The sequence below is a fragment of the Lates calcarifer genome, linkage group LG12 (genome assembly GCF_001640805.2).
Source record: "Lates calcarifer isolate ASB-BC8 linkage group LG12, TLL_Latcal_v3, whole genome shotgun sequence".
Classification (NCBI taxonomy): domain Eukaryota; kingdom Metazoa; phylum Chordata; class Actinopteri; family Centropomidae; genus Lates; species Lates calcarifer.
This window is the reverse complement of record NC_066844.1, coordinates 12,143,740-12,164,703: the sequence shown is the minus strand read 5'-3', so window position 1 is coordinate 12,164,703 and position 20,964 is coordinate 12,143,740. Positions and strand designations below refer to the sequence as shown.

Sequence of the window (20,964 nt, the reverse complement as noted above, 5' to 3'; positions counted from 1 at the left end):
ACCATTCAACTGTCAAAAGGTTTAGACTATTAACCTTTTTACATTTATGCTTATTCAACTTTCTTCAGCTCTTTATGCTTTTTAAAATTTTCAACTTTGTTTGCAAATTTGCTATTCAAATGAATGCTTAAGCTATTGGTTTTAACTTAATTTTAGCCGTTTTAAACTTGAGTAATTACTTTTGCCTTTCAACTTTAAGTTTTTCTTCTGCATTTCAACAATAATTTCAGCCATTCAACTTTTCTTCTGCATTTCAACAGTTTCAGCCTTTCAACTTTTTCTTCTGCATTTCAACCATAATTCCAGCCATTTTAAGCATTGTTTCAGCGATCCATTCAGCTCTCAGCATTCACATGCATTTTCCACAGGAAATGCATTTTCTAGTTAGAGTAAGCTGTCCTGTTATCATAACGGGTGCACATATCCCTGTCCAATTTTTTGGTATGGTAACTTTCACTTTTACTTTCACTTTTCTGTTGGTCACGATCACATAACCAAAACACATCTGCTATTGGTCACGTGCTGTTTTTAAATGATGGGAATGGAAATCTGGCACGCAACGCAGCGTGTTGTTTTCCCTTATTTTGAGTTCATTCCCATCCCATACAACGTGCTCACACTGTATAGTTGCTCTAGCAGTAGTACTGAACATATAAAAAGGCTCCACTGCCCCTCTGTCTGTTTTGAACCTTTGTTGAACCCACAACCACCTCTAATACATTTGCAGATTGCCAGATGTTGCATTTGTAATGACTCCTGCTTCACTAAGTCTCGCATTGAGTTACCAAGGTTCTTCTTTATTTGTTTAACGAGTGACCCTATTTCCCTCCCCAGTTCGGGTCCCCTTGCTATACAGAAGGGGTGTATCAGGTTGTCTTCTAGTGTGGTAAATGTTGGCAACCATGATTCAAGTTCGCTAACCAGTCACCGGGGGAAATTGTCGTATTCTGTGTCCAATTTCTGTGAGCCTGAGTCTTCCAGCTTGCCATTACTGCTACACAATAGGCAAAACATGAGGTTTGGTCTCTACATGCTTTCATCTTTACTCCTGGGATTGGTTTTATTTTTGGCAGCTTCTTTGGATTGTGACACGTTATGCAAGCTAACCTGCCTGGTTGAATATTTCACCCATTGATAGAACAGATTGTCTTCCCATCCCAATACTTTTGCCTCTTTTGTCTGGTGCAACATGTTCTGCAAACTTCTGACTCTCTGTTTCACTACATGAAATTCAGTCAGTTTGGTTGCCTCCTCAACAGTCATTGTTTGGTCACAGGTCACAAGTCAATCTCCATACACTGATCTTGTGAGCATTGCAGCAGTACCGTCACTGTCCCTTCCATCAGTCATTGCATATGAACTGCATAAGTGTCTATTTTTATGCCTCCTGGTCTTAATGTTAGTGTCTGATTGTATTGAGCTGACCTACTGTATGTGAGCGTGACTACTTCGCCGATTGGTATTTTCCCTCTTGTTGCTGCTACCATGCCGAGGCACATTCTATCAGCTGCTCCTGTTCTGTTTTGGGTCTTGTCATTAAACTATCCAAACTGATGAGCACTAATCCTATCCCTAGAGCTAACAGGATTATGGCCCTTCACCTATTAATCCTCTGCCCTTTCCCATCTTCCTGTCTTTAACCAGGAAGTTGATGTAACTCATGCAAAAATTGTCTGATCTGCCCCAAACTTGAATTGTTTGATAAGAGTCCCGCCCTGAACACATCTACATGGGTGTTGCTTATGGGTGTGGCAAAGTGGCTCCATAGCGGCCCCCTGGACATATTTAACCCCCCTTGCCATTGGGCTTAGTTTGTCCAAGGTGAATCAAATTCAGAGCCATGTCTGTAGACATCATGGCCTGAAACCTACAGGAGGCCAGCCATTCTGATTTTAGCGCACAAATTTTGATTATTTTTTGCCATTTGGGGATGTTGTATTTGATCAAACTCCTCCTACAGATTTTATCATATTGACCTCAAACTTGGTCAGGATGCTCTTAAGGCCTTTGTGATTAAAAGTTATTAAAAGATTTTGTTGATGTCGAAGGGTGTGGCCGTGGCAGCACCTCAAATTTTGATGACTCGTCATGAAACAGGAAGTTGCGTTTAACTTGCTGTAACTCAGCCATACTTTATTCAATCAGCCCCAAATTTCACAGTAATGATAAGGGTCTCGACATAAACACACCTACATGTCAATATTCACAAAAAGTTATAGCACTACCTACTGAACACAGGAAATGTCATGTTTTAGACTTTGATGTCTGTTGCTATCAGGTTGATGTGATCCACTTTAGACTTGGTCAGGAAAGCCTTAAGGACTTCATGATGCCGAATTGTGAAAACTTTCGATGCTTCAGCCATTAAACAGGAAGTTGTTGTAACTTCCGCATGCACTGTCCAATCTGCCCCAAACTTCACATGTTTACTAACTGTCATGGCCTGAACACATCTACATGCCAATATTCAGGTATAGTCATAGCGCCTTCATGGTTGCCACAATGAATTTCAATCCTTCACCATTAAACAGGAATTTGTTGTAACTCACTGTTCAATCTGCCCCAGGCTTGACATGTTTGCTTAGTGTCATGGCCTGAACACATCTACGTGCCAATATTACAGTATAGTCATGGGGGCAGTAGGGGACTTCTGACTCATTCCTTCTGTGTCCGGAGGTCATGCAGTCGCAGAACCGTGTCGTACGACCTGCGGGGGACCGACGGCCGTGGGGTGCAAGGGCCCGTTCAATACTGCTTGCAGCTCTAATTAGTGTGAATGCTGGAATCTTCAAATCTTTAGTATTATTTTTCTGTACCTTTTTCAGTCTCTAACTAGTCCCATGCTTTATGCTACAGACACAATTCAGGTATCAAATTGTTCAGCTTCTCCTGGACTTTCAACTTTTTGATCCTATGCGTGTATGATTTTATATGAAGTTTTTTATGAATTAAAAAATAAATAGGATTCTATGGGAGCTTTCCCAATTCCAGGGTTCCCTATTCAATCCCCGCTTCAGACACTGAAATTTCACTGCACTTTCTGCTGTAGAAACCATACTGCTATTAAAATGTTCCACTTTTTAAGCTTTTTACAGTTTTGCTTATTCAACTTTTTTCAGCTGTTTACACTTTTATGCTATTTTGCTATTTATAACAATTTTGCAATTTTACTATCACTACAGTTGCTTTTACTACCAGACATTGCACTGTGGACTTCAGTGGCAAGATTGGTAATGCATCTGCCTACTAACCAAAGGTCTCGTGTTCAATCCCTGACACAGACAAGTATCAAAAAAACCCTCCCAAAAAAAGAAATAATAATAATAATAAAGGTCATTATGAATATTTTGCTATTTATACAATTTTGCAATTTTACTAACACTACAATTAATTTTAGCACCACACAGTAGCCTGTGGTCTTTAGTGGTGCAACTGGTAGAGCAGTTGCCTATTGATCATGAGATTGTTGGTTCAAGTCCTGCACTAGAGGGTTATAGATTTTTAAAAAATACTACTACTAATAATAATAATATTAATAAAGATTTGAAGAGCAGTAGTGCAAATTCTTCCAGCATTCACACAATTAGATATTTTCTCAAAATTGATCAGCCTGAGGTGAAACTCCAGCACATGTAGATTGGATGTACAAACACTGACTCTGATAGTCAGACTATTGTAGAGACTATTGTAGTAGGAGAGGCCACAGGTATCTCATTAAGACAGAACTTCACACCGCTCCACCTCTTGTCAGTCAACTCAGGGCTGATTTAAAACTATTATGGTGGACAGAGAAGAACAGCACTACAAACAAGTATATTAATTGTTTCATTTAGTGTCAGTGTGAACTTTTTTTTATCATTATGGACGTTTTGTGTCTGTATTAAGTTCATTACTCAATCACACATAGTACACATTGGCATCCAGTCCTGATCATCAAACAAGTTCTGATGGCACCACTAAGAGTTCACAGCATCCTGACATTGTACGTTATCCTTTTTTCGTAGCTCTTTGCGTTATACTCTCTTACAATGTACGTTGCTGGACACTGACCTCTAAGTGGACTCCAGAAAGTAGTAGAAACAGAACTAAGAGATGAATAAACATGTAGCGGTGGTGTATAGAATCACACAGGCCAAAACAACAGCAGACATTCTGCACCTCAATGGAAATTTCAAAAGAGAACATGCAAGCTGTAGTATTGTAAACTGGGATTTAAACTTAGCATGTTTCCTTAATTTCTGATAACGTGATGGTCATTTTATGATTTAGTACAGTAAATATATTATATATTTCTCCTTTAACTAGAAAATGAGCTCAGACTTCCACCAAGGAGCAGCTCACTTATGAGTGATGGTTCAAATCTATAATTCTGGAAACATGATTGCAGAACACAGTCCTAATTAGCAGGAAATATTAATTAGTTTAAATGAGTTTTGCCACTATTATGCAGTTGCACCATTATTGTGCATGTAACACCTGTAGTTACTGCTGGTAACAGCAAATGAATTTAATATAACAGGTCACAGAATTCTTGGGACAAAATAAACTATTGTATTAATATTAAAAGGCAATCAATAATTGGCCTTTTTCCATCATTCTGTGACCAACTGTGATCTGATTTTATACTGCACACGCCCTTTATCAGCAGCTCATTGTGGCTGCTCCTGACTGTTCCATCATTACTTGACATATTTCAAACTGATAAACTGTCAACAAATGGCCAAAATGACTGTCGTCTCATTTTGTAGACACATTTTTTGATTAACACTGGCAGTAAACCTCAGTTCACTGACAAACACATTACACCTTCTGGTACTACTTCAAAATAAAAGTCAGCTTGTGTTTCACTTGGTAAATGCTTTTAATCTGAAGCTGCAGCAATAGGAAATGTTCAGTTTGTATTACAATACTGCAAATGCATCAAACTGTTATAATTTTATCTATGGACCAGTTGTGATCCACGGGCTGCCAGTTGATGATCACCGAAATGTGGCCATGTGAGCAATGATTAAGAAGGTCTTGGCATCCAGTCCCGATCATCAAACCAGTTCCACATTGGGCCTGAGAAAGAAAATACACCTTTTGGATAGTAAGGACTTCATAATTAAAAAACGTCTGAAACTACTATTTGCCACTGTATGTTAAAGGCCCCCTCCCTGTCCTTCTGTTTATCACACCTTCCAGTCTTGATTATGTCACCTTACACTGGAAAGCTGATCAAGGCCAATGTTGATTATGTCACACCTTACAATGGCAAGTTGATCAAGTCTGGGAGCCTTTCTTTTCCCCTGCTGAGTCAACAAAAGGTCTTGTCTGTGTCACTGTAAGATCTGTGAATGTAAATATCCATTCCTTCTGTGATCCCATCTTGTACCATTGTTAACCTCACTTTTACAAACTGTTTGATCCCTGCCCTGTACTCACAGTAATACTGTTTACCTTTACATATTGTTTGATCCCTGCCCTGTACCACAGTATAACTGGCCCCCTGTCCTTCACTCTTGGTCAGTTTGCTGTCTCAGACCCACTCTGTGTGACAACAGATGTATTCTGGAAAATCACCACCACTACAGCAAACTTTGAATTAAGGACTTGAGAGTTTTCTTCAACAAATGGTGCTGTGACCCAGATGGCAACATACTTCCATGGAGACTCCTTCTAGACCAAAGACACACTATTGACCTGAGAATCGAAAGAGGTAAGAAGTCCTTTCAAAAACCCAAATATTGTTGCTGTGTGGTGTTGGAGGTCTGTGAAGTTGGAATCCCAAAGAAGTTGACGCCATCCTCAATTTCATGTAAGTTTGCTGTGTGGTCCTGAAGGGGGGTTATTGTTTAGGTCTTCTCTGTGCATGTTATTTTGTGTATGATTGTGAGATTGTTTGCCTCTTCCTTGCCTTAGAATCAACATACTCTCCTAATGGTTTGACATCTCAGGGTAACATAGGGAAAGAGAAATTGGAACATGGAACAGGAAAGACAAGGTAGTTGAATCCTGTAATTTGATTAGGAGAGACCAGGTATATATAAGTCCTGTGATTCTAATTAAAAAGACCAGGTATATATGAATCCTGTGATCCTTTACAGACCAGTCGACAGTGTCTGGAACACTGTATTAAATTCAATAATAATAATAATAATAAAATAAAACTAATAAAAAATGAGGAACTGGTAATAAATAGGCCTATACAGGATTGGTAGGGAAAGAAGTAGGAATGACTCATTCCTCCAAGTATTTAGAAATATATTTCATTTGTTTAACTTGATCTGTATCTTCTGAGTAGAATGTTGACCAAAGGGGTTGGAAAATGAGTGATGGACTAAGTGTGAAGGGAGGGATTCTACAGAGAGATCGTGAGAAGTGGTTTAGTAGAGGGGCACAGAATGAGTTGACCAATCCTGTAAAATACATATATGATAACTGGTACCAAGAAAAATGTTGAAACCAAAAAAAATTGGAAATGTAGTCTAAAATAAAAATGAAAAAAAAGGAGAGAGAAATTTTTCTGGAAAGTAAATGTTGAGATAACATTTATAATAAAAGAATGAAAAAAACACAACACAGAAAAATTTTAACTACCTTATGAATACAACACATAAAAAGTCTTCTGGAAGCACCAAAACCAATAGTGATGACCAAGAGTGATCACATCAGGAAATGTTAGGCTTTTAATTTAATACAGTGTTAAGCTTGGTCGAAATTTGGTTGAAATTTTTCACGTGGTTTGTTGAAATTTGTCATTTTATGTGGTTTTGTAGAGGTTTGTCAGCTTGTGTGGTCTTGTGGATGTCACTGTGTGAATTTGTAGATGATGGTCACTTCATGTATGTCTTTGTTTTTGTTGAGAAATGTGACTTTTATGTTCTTTTTGTCTCTTAAAACTTTGGAGAGTTGGTGAGACAAAGAATGATATGGTGATCTGAGTAAAATTGGAAATTGGATCAAGAAGATAACAGTTTTCTAAGTATCTCACTATACAGGCAAAGCAAAAGGAAAAGTGGCAGAGAAGCTCAGTGAGACTTCACACCTTGGATAAAGGCAATCCCTTTCATTGTGGTGAGAAATAGCTCATTTGCAGCAACCAAATCTAAAAACTCACACTGTCTATGGCACATCCATTATTGTACAGGAAAAGGATTAAATGTTGGAATTAGGAATGGGCTTTTAACCTTTTGAAATCAATTAACCATGTCAATTAAATCGACTAGTTGTGATGTCATCATTAAGACATACCCTCCACCAAAACCAACATACTAATATGTTGTCATGTCAAATCATGTTTTTTTTTTTGTTTTTTTTTGCACTGATGTGAACTCACGAACTAACTTTGCCTCCCCACTTTGTCTCTCTCAGCTGTGCTGTGAATCTAAAGCACAGAACTCAAAATGTTCCAGCCATCATCAATGCAATGACAGGTAGCAGTGACATGAAATTCTGATGGGAGAGCTGTCCATGCATCGGTTGTTATTGCTACTTTCTTGGCTTCCATCAGATTCTTTAAGAGCTGTAGCTGCGTTATTATACTTTTTCTCAATCTGGCTGATAATGGTCTTCTGCGAGGGCATGGTGTATTTGGGTTCCACAAACTTCATGTTTTTCTGAAAGCCTACAAATTTGACAACGCTAAGAGGAAGCATATTGTTTGAAAATCATTTAAGTCACTAGAACACTTATTTGTCCCTGTTGTTTGCTATCCCATGAGCACTTGGATACAAGAAGTCCACAGTGTTTTTGGTAAGCGTCAGCTGGATGGCTGGACATTAAAACATTTTCATCTAAACCTTGTGTACCATGTACATCTATACCTTTTCTTTCTGAAACTCTCTCTCTCCAAAATTGATCTTGTTTCCCACACTGATGACAGTTTATAGAGAAAATAGAGTACCATACACAGGGTATGTAATTTATTAGAATTCTCCAAGTTTTGAAAGCGCTGCCACCCTCAAGCTCCGCCCAAATAGTTGAGTTATACGCACTGATGAAGGTCTTCTCAATCAAAACTGTATAACTGATTTCAGAAATGTATTTGTATGTTTACCTGATTTGGTGTACTTTGGGCATTCCTGTCTATGTAAAAGCTCTGTTCTTCTTTGTTTGCCAATAACCTTACTCCTCCTAATGATGTAGCTCTTATGGGTTCTGCTGATATGAAGGAGTATAGATTTTGGCTTTCTCTGAATGTAAATATGTAAATAATCTATGGGTCTACAATGACGGCCATGTTGTGGCTCCCACTTCTCTGTACCCATGGCTAACATGCATTTGCATGGTCTGCCACGTGTGTGAAAAGTGTCAACAGTTGACTGATGAGCTCCAGGATTTAAATATTGTGCTCAGAAGTGAACAACGCCTGATCTGTCCACAGCACAGCCCTGGAAAACAGAATGGATGGCAATTTTGATCATAGTTGTTACAAAAATGGGTTTAAAACCAGCTCATTTTGTTGTTTAAACCATTTGTCAGACTATGTGGGTATGGCAGATCACATTTTGATTAGCAGCTCTCTCAGGAGCCTCAACACAGAAGCTAAGTACTGCTGTGTGTAGTTTAAGTGTATGTGATATTTAAAACATTTTCACAGACGGTGAACTGAAGCCACCACCTGTGCTGTCTTCACAGCCACAGAGACTCCTTTGAAAAACAATAATTTGTAGTAAAGGCAGTGATAGTCCAGTAAATGCTGGACTACTGCTGCCTTGATCAGTTAGTTTGTTTGTGTTATTCTGCGACTTCAGTGTTATCACGTTAGTTTGGATCTGGAGCGAGGCAGTGGTGGTCCAGCAACTGCTGTGGCGAAGCTGAACTGTGATCTGTTTGATACATGTTTATGCTAAATATGGCAACCTTTTACAATGGCCCAAAAAAAGCACCTTTGCTCTAAAATCCAATTACCATTAGGGGGTAGGGGGAGGGTTAAAGCTTTTTTGGTAAGCCAGTTTACTGGGAAATGTACCCTTGCTCTCTTCCACTAGCAGTGGGAAGCAGGGATACTTTTTTAGGCACAACATCGATACTTTGGCAGGGGATCTTTTCACCCAAAGGAGTTTGTGGTTGTTCTTAAGACAAGGACGTGATGTATGCCTGCTGTCATGTATACTGTATATTCATTTCTCTGTCTCTCTCTGACTATCTCTGTCTTTTCTTTTTTTTTCTTCCCTCTTGTATACAGTACCCCTTGGCTGGCAGCGCACTAACAGTTCAGAAGAGGGCTTTCCTGCGGCTGAAAAGGTCTGACATGACCATTTTTGCCCAGGAGCTGGCTGTCCTAGTGTTCACAAAGGAGGACCACCCTGACTTGAAAGTCTGTGAAATGTGGACCCCCAAAAAGACAGCCAGATGTTGCCAAAGTGCAGGCCATATTGGGTAGGTAATTGTCTTGAGTTATATTTAGTCTATTTACAAAGCTTCTGTGATTTTTAATGCAGGATCATATAGTCATGGGAAACACACCACCAGTAACTGCTTAATATATGTTTGACTTTGCACTGGTAGCAATATTGGCATACCATACTGATACAGTTCCTCACTGCTAATTCCGAGTCACAAAGGAAATTGGTTCAGGATAAGGGTGCAGTTATCAATTATTTTAGTAATCGAGTATTCTACAGATTATTCCATCGATTAATAGTGTAATCAGATGAGACATACTTTTGCTTTATTAAAGAGTGATAGTAAATATACAAGAAAAAATAAGACAAGAAATCTCTTTTACATCAGCCAGTTTTTCGAGAGATCATTTCAGCCCTAGCTCAATACAGGATGTCTCAGACAGTCTAATGGATGGGATAATGGATAAGTTGTGTGACCTTATCTCTCTGTTCTGTTAACAGATGCTGTTCTCCAGGAATTTCCAGACAATTGCCTCTGTTGTGCAAGCAGCCCTAAGATGCAAATGTAATAATGAGCAGTTCAGCAAAGAACATAATGTGTAGTGTGTGTTTGTGCTTATAGGAAGGGGGGGTTGCGATAATGTTGATGGTTGAAATGTTGATGAAACAAGTTCGTGTTCACATTTTGCCAGTCAAAGGTACCACAAACAGTGTGTTAGGCAGTTAAAAGGGGGCAGGCTTACTTCTTTACATAATTTTATTTTTGACCTTATATTTTGTGGTAATCGTAGTTTCCAGAATTAACAGAATATAAAAGTCCTTTGTACTTGGACATATGGTCTTGGTTTATTTTTCTAAAACTGAACCACTGTCACAGCCCTGGATGTGACCTCCTGTGTCCTAGTGTTTCCTGTATGTGTTTTTGTTTGTTCCCCCACTCTCCTCTTGTGTCTTCTCCCCTGTATGTGTGTAAGTATGTGTCTGTCAGTGCTTTGTTGCAGAGGAGGGACACAGCTGGAGAAGACTGGCACACCTGCTGCTCATTTGGCTCATCTCTGCTCAGTTCATCTACCCGGCTCTCCTTCCACTCAATGACAGAGTTCCGCTTATTCATGTGGTAACTTTGTGTGTTACCTTAGAGTTACTCCTTAGTGAGACCTTAGACTCATCTGTGTTTACTTGTGTGCAGATCGCCTGCTCCTCCAACCGTGTCCACCTCTGCCTTGTGTCACCTACTTCATGTTGGGATCCCCTGCCTGCGAACTCTCCTTCCCCTGGACCTCCAGCCCAGCACCATCTCCACTCACCCTCATCCTTTTCCTATCCCTCTCTTCAAGCACAGTTAAAGACTCTTGTTAAAATCTGCCTGTGGTGTGTGCGTGCACTCTGTGTCTGCTCTGGGGTCGTGTAAACTGAAATGTTACAACCATGTTAATAAAACATCTTATGTCTTCATTAGTGACTGTGTTCCTGTCATGTATTTTAATGGTGTTGAAAATAAGTATATTGGTAATTACTAAGTGTGCTGAAAGTATAACTGACCATACTATGACTATAATAGGAATATATTAATTAATTACATGCTCTGTTATTGAGCATGTATATTAGTATATACACAGCCATATACTTAAGTGTAGTTGATATACTTTTAGTTGTTCCACTTTAGCACATAAAAGTACACTAAATACACTTGTGTACGATTGTGTTTTTCTACAATTTGATTACAACTTAAGTATACTTAGTACAAAATTAGTTGTTCCAAAATAGTAAACTTCAAATTAACTAATCATTAACACACAGGTATATTGATGATTCGTCTGGCTGCAAGTACACTCAAGTATGCTAAAATGTAATATACTTAGCATATTTATTATTTCACCGGGGATAAGAAAGAAGATGTGGGTTCTGCACTATTGAGGCAACTCCACTCCCTCTCTTCAGTCTTTCCGTGTCGTGACGTAAGACGCAAATTACGTACAACGTAACGCACGCTTTGTTCGGGAGCGCCATTAGAACTTTGGATTGGGGTAGATATTTTAACATTTTGATATGAAAAACAAAGAATAATATTACACCTACAGCTGCTAAGTAGCACATAATGTTTTTGCTGAGCGCACACGCTCGCTTTATCCGCGCCTAACGTATGATCGTTTTTGTTGTGTCTTAACTGTAGCATCAAAGCTAGCGTTGTTAGCAGTACTGCTAAGCACAAGTTCTGTTCATTCACTGCAGCTGGCCATAACATTGGTTTAGTCACAGCTGACGCTGTGTTTGGATTTCATGTTACAATACGGCATTAACTCTAGCTAACAGACTTTTTGATAAACTTAGATTATGTAACAGCATTTAACACCGTAGAAGAATTGTTGACCAGTTGTCTATTGTTACAGCAGCTAAGTTGTGAGTATTAACGGCCCGGTTCCGGTCAACATGTATCGACCCAAACCAACTCTGAAGGACCGACAACACCTCTACAAACTTATCATAAGCCAGCTTCTCTATGATGGTTACACCAACATTGCTAACAGTCTCATCAATGAGGTCAAACCACAGAGTGTAGGTGTCGCCGTCTGAGCAGCTGATGCAGCTGGCAAAGATAGGTAAGTGGTGTTTTCTTCATGCCCTCATGTTTGTGCTGTTTGTGAGTGGCTTTAGGTGGCCCTAAGTGCACATTTTCCAAACTCTTTCAGGGATGGAGAATGATGATAGTGCAGTTCAGTATGCCATTGGGCGCTCAGATACAGTGGCACCTGGAGTGGGTATTGATCTGGAATTTGATGCCGATGTCCAGACCATGTCTCCAGAGGCGTCAGAGTATGAGACCTGCTATGTTACTTCTCATAAGGGTCCATGCCGAGTCGCCACATACAGTCGTGATGGCCAGCTGATAGCCACTGGCTCTGCTGATGCCTCCATCAAGATCCTAGATACTGAACGCATGCTGGCCAAGAGTGCCATGCCCATTGAGGTGAGGCATGTTGGATTATACAGATATATTGGATGTTTAGAAGTCAGTAGGCTCATGTTTCTGTCATGTTTCAAGTTTCTGTCTGTTTCTGTCAGGTGATGATGAATGAAACAGCCCAGCAAAACATGGAGAATCACCCTGTGATTCGGACACTGTATGACCACGTTGACGAAGTCACCTGTCTTGCCTTCCATCCGACTGAACAGATTCTAGCTTCTGGCTCAAGAGATTACACACTCAAATTGTTTGACTACTCAAAGCCGTCTGCAAAAAGAGCATTTAAATATATACAGGTCAGAATTTGAAATGAAAAATTCTGCCCACAATCATTTGTCATGTGAAGATTGTTGCATAGACAATTGCTCAGCAAATGTGAATGAGGCTGAAAATGTGAATATTACCATTTTCTTAACAAGAAATCTAAAACTATTCTGACAAAAGTATTTTTGCTTTTTTGATGTTTCAGTCTAATCTTGTCCTCATCCATGTCCCTACAGGAAGCAGAAATGCTGCGTTCAATCTCTTTCCACCCATCAGGTGACTTCCTGCTAGTGGGAACGCAGCACCCCACCCTCCGCCTTTACGATGTCAACACCTTTCAGTGCTTTGTGTCCTGCAACCCCCTGGACCAGCACACAGACACAATTAGTGGTGTCAACTACAACCCCACTGCCAACAGCTATGTTACCTGCAGCAAGGATGGAAGCATCAAGCTGTGGGATGGTGTCTCCAACCGCTGTGTGACCACCTTTGAGAAGGCCCACGATGGCGCCGAGGTCTGCTCAGCCATCTTCTCTAAGAACTCCAAATATATCCTTTCCAGTGGCAAAGACTCTGTGGTGAAACTGTGGGAGATCTCTACAGGACGGACACTAGTCAAGTACACAGGTGAGGAGGACTTTTTTTTTTTTTCAAGAACCATAGTGTACTTTTCATAGAGGGGGGTGAAAGATTTTGTTGGAATTAATAGATCATGCAGATGTAATTATTCACATTAAACTGTGTGATTTTAGAAAATAGCCCTCAAGTTTTTTTGTGACAAAATGACAGACCATATTAGGGATACCAGTCCATCCATACATCTCACATGATTCAGTTCGTTAGTAATGATTCACTATTTATTTATTTATTTTTTTTTACTTTGTGATTTCAAATTAGTTTGATATGATTTAGTTTGGCTTTATTCATGCTCCATTTAACTTCAATTTAATTTGCACAGCAATTAAAAAGAATGAAATTTGGTTCAGTGTAACTAAGTTAGGAAAACAGTGTTAACATTTACTAATTTGTTAAATTTACTAATGGAATATAGAGTGCCCAGAAAATTATTCAGTCATGCCAACAATAATAAAAATGGGCAAGTCCTAAAGAATAACAAATTATTAATTAAAATCAAGTTCTTTATTTATCCCACACAGGTAAGTAATTACAACAGCAAAAGAAGTACAATGGATGGATAGTATTAATACATAGTCTTAAAATTAACCACACTGTGAGCATCTACCAGGACTGAGCAAGATGCAAAAAAATCATTGCAGTTACTTTAACAGATGGTATGAGTCATGATTTTAATTGGAATTTTAGCACTTTATTTTCACTGAAAAAAAGCAAAAATGATGATGATGTGATTTTTGGTGGGGTCTGTACCAAACAAGTATGTTCTCTTACCAGAGATTTGTATATTTGATTATTTATATATGTTGTGACACATTCAACCTTTATCAAATAATTGCATCTTCTGTGATTTGGATATTGCATTTGACCATATTGCAGTTTTGATAATATTTTGTTAATAACTGTTTAGCCCTTAGCAGCTACTATATACAAACAGAAGGAAAACAAAAAAATGTACAATATACACCAGCTATAAATGTAATTACAGAGTGCATTGAGACAAAAATAATATTTTAATAAAGTGCAGAGATACTGAGGTTGAACAAAAAATGCACTTAAGGGAATGGAATGTGATGGAGGATAAGGTTTCTTGTCTCTGCAGACAGCAGTGTTAGCAGCATGGAGTACAGTTTTTGCACGAGTTTATCCATTGTCCTGAACAATCCTCACCAAACTGACATTCATTGGCTTGTATTTGAGGGTTGATGTTGAGAATATTCATTGAAGACTGTGTTGTACAGCAGTGCCCCATAGCCAATTACTGAAGGGGTCAAGTCACGGTGGCAACAGGCTAAGCCAGGGTATTCCAGACATCCCTCTCCCTAGTAACGTTTTCCAGCTCCTCCTGGGGGTTTCCAAGGCATTCTCAGACCAGAAAGTTGTGGGTCTACCCTGGCATCTCCTCCCAGTTGGGCATGCCCAGAAAACCTACAAAGGAAGCTGCCCAGGAAGTATCTTAACCAGATGTCTGAATCATTTCAGTTGGCTCTTGGACGTGAGATAGTGGCTCTACTCTGAGCTCCTTCCAGATGTCTGCCTTCCTCACCTTATCTCTAAGGCTGAGCCCAGTCACACTGCAGAGGAAACTCATTTTGTTCTTTCGGTCACTACCCAGATCTCATAGGTGAAGGTTGGAATGTAGATCCAACTGCAACTACTAAATTGAGAGCTTGGCCTTCTGGCTTAGCTCCCTCTTCACCACAGTGGTCCAGTACAGCATCCACATTACTGACGCCTGTCAGTCTCTCACTCCATTGTATCTTCACTCATGACCAAGACCCTGAAATACTTAGACTCCTGGCTAGGAGGTGCTGACCCTCATTCTGGCCGCTTCACATGGCCTGCAAACCGCTCCAGCGCATACTGAAGGTCACAGTCTGATGGAGTCAACAGAACATCACCATCTGCAAAAAGCAGGGATGCGATTCTGAGGTCTCCAAACCAAACACACTCCCTCCTTAATTTTGGCCAAATAAGATAAGTACTTACTGGGTTTATCCCCATATTCATATAGCCTTTGCTTTGAGAAGAGGAGCGCACGCTTAGCCTGCCGGGTTAGCAAAGCATCCAGAGCAGCTTGTATTGCGCATTTTCTCTGCAACAGTAACAGGTCTGATGTTGAGCAAAGTGCATTTTTAATATCTGCCAGTTCTTTTTCGAGTTTTAGTTGCTGTTCTAATTGTTTTTTTTTCTTTTTTGAGGCTGCGTAGGCTATAATTATATCCCTGATGTATGCTTTGGCAATTTATCATCTTTCAAGAGACGCATGTCAAATCTCCAGCGTTTACTTTTGGCAGATTCTACATCAAGAAACAATTCAAGAAACAAAATTCCATGATCGCTAACTACAGTGTTGCCTATTGAGCAGGAAACCACAGATTGCTTCACCGACTGGGGTGTTCAAAGCCCAAAGCATTCCTCCCCTCCATGTTCTCAGGCAGATTGAAGATGCAGATATTTTTCCGCCGCCCTCTATTCTCCAGGTTGTCTATGTGGTCGAGGAGAGATTCAACTTTTCTCTCCAGGGCTACTGTTCTGTTAACTTGTGGCTTGTTGTCGGTTACAAGCTGTAGTATCCTAGCCCCTGCTTCATCCAAGCGGTCATTAGACTTCATCAGCTCGGTAGTGTGAGAGAGGACTGTTTTAGCCAAAGGATCGAGATCGTTGTTAATAGCCACCATTAGTTAGTGGTCATCACGTCCAGCGCCTTAGCAAGACCGGGTTCAAGTTCGGTCCCCTCACCGTCTTCTTCCTGCTCGCTACCATGTTGAGCTAGCTCTGTAGCTGTGTTGTCAGTTGGCTGTTGCCACTTGTTCTTTTCCTTAGGCATTGTTTGAAGTTATTTTGTCCAGAATTGTTCAAGAGTCATACTACTGCACTGGCATTATAAAAAGATAATGTGGTTTAAGAGAGAATATGAAGGATGTTGACATTTAATGCAAAAAAAAAAATAAATAAATAAATAATAAATAAATTTTAACCTAAGGTTGCAACAAAACAGAATGTGAAAAGTGAAGGGGTCTGAATACTTTCTGAATGCACTGTATATGCATTTATTCTTATAGGTTATATAAGAAGCCTAATCAAATAGTATTGGATCATACTTAAAATCAGCAGATATTCAATAGGTGCTCTTCCATCCATTTTTATCCACACTTTCAATTTGTCTATAAAATAACCCTGAGTGGAAATGCTGAAAATGTGAAAAAAAAAAAAAAATCAGAATATTGCAAAAAAGTTTTTACTCTTGGCTGTGGTAGAAACATTAGTTTATCAATGAAAGCAAAATGTAACAAAGTGCTGTGAAAATGGAATGGACTTGGCAAATAAATCATGATGTATATGAAGTATGTGACTTAAATGTCACCAAAGTTTCTGGTCCGCTGGAGAAATGATGATTAACAGCACACAGTTTGCTAAACTAGAAAATAAAATAGGCTGTTTAACATCTCTTGTCATGGAACAGCTTTTTAAATAGGTATACATAAATTTGAATAACAGTTTCATGGCTTCTGTTATCTCATTCCATCTGTAGAAAATTTTAGTGTACGTAGTGACATTCATTCCCAGCTTATATAATAGACTGTTGCCTGATCAAGTGGAATCTAGATGCAATTTCTTGTCAGTACTTTTTCTTGACCATGCATTCATCATGATCTATGACATGGCTGTGTTTCAGGTGATAGAAGAAAATGCTCAAGTTTCCTCTAGAAGCCACAGCTCTTTTCTGACAGTAGTGACATTTAGTTTCATTTTGTTCTGTATTATGTTTATTGAAGCCAAAGTGAGCCCACATGACCGACATGGTATCTTATTTCTCTGTGAGTACTTCCTCATGAGCACTCACGCCCCCAGATGACATTTCTTCAGTGCTCGAGTCATTTTCTCTATTTGACTATTTGATTTCTCTATTAGACAAAAATAGACATGGTTATTTACATCACTCTAACCTGTTAAGCAGGCGGGGCGAAAAAATTCTGAGTGTTTATTTTCAACTGTTGCTCAAAGTTTAGACCCTAATGTTCACAAAACAAGACTGAAGGACTTCAAACATTAATGTTTAGAAATTATTTTGAACCTCTTGGGGGATAAATAAATGATATTAAAAATGTGGGACAAGAAGAAATAAATGATTTATATCATTGTAAATCCAGCAGCTGGTCAGCTATGTTTGTAGTCATATGAAAGGGGAGAAGCTACTGAGTCGAATGATACCAAACATTCTATGGACTACAATACCCAACTGACGTCAAATCCATGCACAAAGACCCTTATGTCATCACGTTGCAGGAAGCGTTTACGCACACCATGTGAGAAGTAAAACGTTTGCCTAGGCTTGTGTTTGTTTTAGTGAGTTTTAACAAGTTTTAGTAAGTATTACTGAGTTATAGTGAGTTTTATTGAGTGTGAGTGAGTTTTAGAGTATAAGAGTATGTTAGCGAGTGTGTCTTTCCACCATGATAAAGAAAAGCAGTGCTCAGAAGGACATGGCAGAGATTTTTGCATGGTATTTAACGGAGTTACAGAGGCAGTCATACCTCACTCTGGTCCAGTGGTGTAAGGTGAACTCAGTGGTAGATATGTAGGAGCAAAAATGAGCTATAACAGCCATTCTCTCTGATTGTCCCGTCACAAAATTCAGCAAATTCCATGAAGACTACTAGTGTATTTCAGATCCGATGCTACTATAGAGGTTACCATGACTGCACTGTCTGGTGAGGAGGTGGTCTTTGTTTCACTGGTGTACCCAGTTACCACTACCACCTGCAGGGCTGCTATATTTGTTGATACTGCGCCTCATTCACCCAGATGCAGGATGATTCAAAGACCAAACACGTCCTACCACTGACAAAGAAGCCAAGCGCTCTGACTTTTATGATATTGGTGATAATGAAAAAGAAAATGATAAAGAAGCTAAATCATTGCATGCAGAAACCAATTGCCCACCATGACTCTGACCCTATCTCATGGTGGCAAATGCATGAAACAGAGTTCCCTGTCCTAGTGTAAATTGGGTGCCAGTACCTGAGCATCCCTGCAACTTCAGTCTCATCTGTGTTCTGTACTTCAGATTTCATAGTTTTCATAGCGTATAATTTTTCATTTTTGCTCTGTTTTATGCTCTATTTACCATCCGACTGGGAGTTACATTTGAGGACTCAATTTCATTGTTTCTTGGTATAGTTTTTAGCTATATATCCTAAATTTTTTGCTATTTTTTCATATCTTTTTTTCAGTTTGTAGCATCAAGCCTCTAGTAATAACAAATGCAAAAAAGTGTACACATCATCAAAAATCTACAAGAGCTGGCTTATTGAAAATTTTAAATGTTCCCACCCTTTGTAATTATGCACAACTGGTCTGTCAAGCTTTGGATTTCTCTACATGTTGAAGTATTATAGTGAGTTTCTCGAAGCTAATGTGTGACATATATCTAGGGGGTGTGTACTTAAAAGTTACTTAATAGGTCAGTCCTTTAGAATAGGAATAAATAAAACAATGTCACTATTGCCAATGTGTTTCTAGGAACTCCAGACTACTTCACAGGTTCTTTAAAATTGGGGGAAAGAGCAGCCCCACTGGCCAGTCAGCTGGCTGGCCTCATTTGTCCTCTGGCTGGCTGTCATTGGCATTGGTAATTCTCATGGATACACTGTCACTGCTGCTCCACTCTCTCCCTGTGCTTCCATTGTAGGACTTTGTATGTGTTGCTGCCTTACACTTGCTCACACCACTGTCCTTCTAGTTATCCTTTTGGGGGAATGATGTTGGGTTATAGAGCCTCAAGAGTGCTTGGCCTGCATTACCTTTAGTAATCCAGAGTGCAGTGATGTGACGCTGTTCGCTTATTCCACCACAGCCTTTGAACAAATATGAGTTTATGTGTAGTGTGAGTGTAGCACTCACTCTCTAGCTCTGTTGTTCCCCCTTCCTGTTGTTTCTAGAAGTGGTGCTTACAGGTTTAATCAGGTGTAAACAATGTATGGGCTAATGCTGCATTCACATCATATCATTTAAGCTATGACTTTGAACACCTGAGTGGGAAAAACTGTTAATTAGGGGGTCTCGGGTGTGGGAAAATGGCTCAAAGGGGCCCCCTAGAAATTTTCAATGAAGTAGCCCCAGCGTACGGTTTTGTGTACAAACATTCGTGAAAAGAAAGACAGATGTGTCAACAAACTTAGTAAAATGGTGGCAAATGCGCCACTGGTATTTACATAAAATTCAGTATACATACATAACACAATCTGGGGTGTCTGCAAGGTTAGACCCAAGTCTAACCAGCTTGGAAAAAGTGCATAACCATGTTGGAATATGGGTTGTTTTTCCTGTTCTGCCACCATTGCATGAATGTAACATCATCAGAGAACGCAGCAATGTAACACTGACCTGACCTGAGCTTAAGTAGCTTGCTGGCTACAGCAAAATCTGCCAGTCAGCAGTTGCTGATTAACTGACCAGCAATGAGCAGATTGCTTTTGCTATCAGTGTCTGAATTCAAGGACCCACTCTGGGAAATTAGAAATTTCAGTGGTAACTGCATGTGTCATATACATGAGTGGAAATTCAGTCAGTTAATCACCAGTTTAAATATTGGCAGTGAACCCTATCAGTTACCTGTTCTCTGCTGTTACAGGTGCAGGTTTGAGTGGCCGTCAGATGCATCGCACACAGGGTGTATTCAACCACACAGAGGACTATGTGCTGCTGCCAGATGAGCGCACCATCAGCCTGTGCTGCTGGGACTCTCGCACAGCTGAGAGGAAAAACCTGCTGTCCTTGGGACACAACAACATCGTCCGTTGCATCGTCCACTCGCCCACCAATCCAGGCTTCATGACCTGTAGCGATGACTTCAGGGCCCGCTTCTGGTACCGCCGCACCACCACAGACTGAGATCCATCTTGGTTCCATGTTTCCACTCAACTGTTCTCCCTTCTCATCTCATCCCCCCTGGCAGAGAACCAAACAGAATGCTGGACTCTTCTGTCTATATAACTGTCTGCTGCAGGATTCCATAACCTCACTGATCTCATCACTGTCTTCTGATCTGCATTTTTCATTTTTATTATTTCCTTTGAAACTGTCCGGTGGAATTTGTGGCACAGTGCTTAGGAAAATAGAGTTGTCATCACACATCTCAAAGGGCAAGCTCACAATGTTCAAGAGTGTCTTAGAATAGCAGTCCGGTGTATGTACATGAACAGATTTTGCTTTCTTAAAAGACTAACTTTTGAAAGATACCCACTTGGTTGGATTAAGTCAGACTTCTGAACCGCATTTTAGCTTCAGATAAACTTCTGAATATATTCAGAACTGAGACTGTGGATGTCGTCTGCCATGACCCCATGACTTCATTTGAAAGTGCATTAGAAGTGATCTTTCAAAGACCAGCAGGAACAGGATGAATGATTACAGCAAGCAAAACCTCTTTCAGTATGCATATAGGGACTTGACTCAACTTGAATTAAAAACTCTTTGACAAACACACCTTGTGAATAATAAACTGGACGTTTGCCTGATTTAATTTAAAGTCTGGCCTTAAAAACTCTTTTCACTGGTTCAAGTTCAGTTGTTGCACTCAGATCTCAAAATTCTGTTTTATGTCATTGATGGCAGTTGTTATCTTTTTCACTTCTTGTAATTCTGATTTTTATTAAACAATTAAACAGAAGAAGCTTTTTATATGAATTTGATTGTGATTCAGAAATCACACAGCTAACAACAGCTATGCAAATATCCTGAAGATATTTTAAGACCACAGTTTTTGCT

General features: G+C 39.6%; 1 protein-coding gene and 1 long non-coding RNA gene across 5 annotated transcripts; both read left to right on the top strand.

The window, feature by feature from the left end:
• Positions 1 to 3,548: 3,548 nt before the first annotated feature.
• LOC127143101 (uncharacterized) lies at positions 3,549 to 10,784 on the top strand. 4 transcript variants are annotated; one of them, XR_007814298.1, is made up of 4 exons: positions 3,549 to 7,056; positions 9,170 to 9,363; positions 9,831 to 9,894; positions 10,207 to 10,784. It is a non-coding gene; the product is annotated as an uncharacterized LOC127143101 (long non-coding RNA). The 4 variants fall into 4 exon arrangements; XR_007814296.1 differs by having other exon boundaries at positions 9,831 to 10,446; positions 10,519 to 10,784; XR_007814297.1 differs by having other exon boundaries at positions 3,549 to 5,698; positions 9,831 to 10,784.
• A 466-nt stretch (positions 10,785 to 11,250) lies between these two features.
• Positions 11,251 to 20,719, top strand: cstf1 (cleavage stimulation factor, 3' pre-RNA, subunit 1). The gene is given in 7 exon segments (XM_051074665.1): positions 11,251 to 11,356; positions 11,720 to 11,888; positions 11,890 to 11,929; positions 12,020 to 12,297; positions 12,393 to 12,590; positions 12,795 to 13,185; positions 19,829 to 20,719. Coding segments are annotated over 6 exon segments (1,296 nt in total). The 5' UTR covers positions 11,251 to 11,356; positions 11,720 to 11,759; the 3' UTR covers positions 20,089 to 20,719.
• Positions 20,720 to 20,964: the final 245 nt, after the last annotated feature.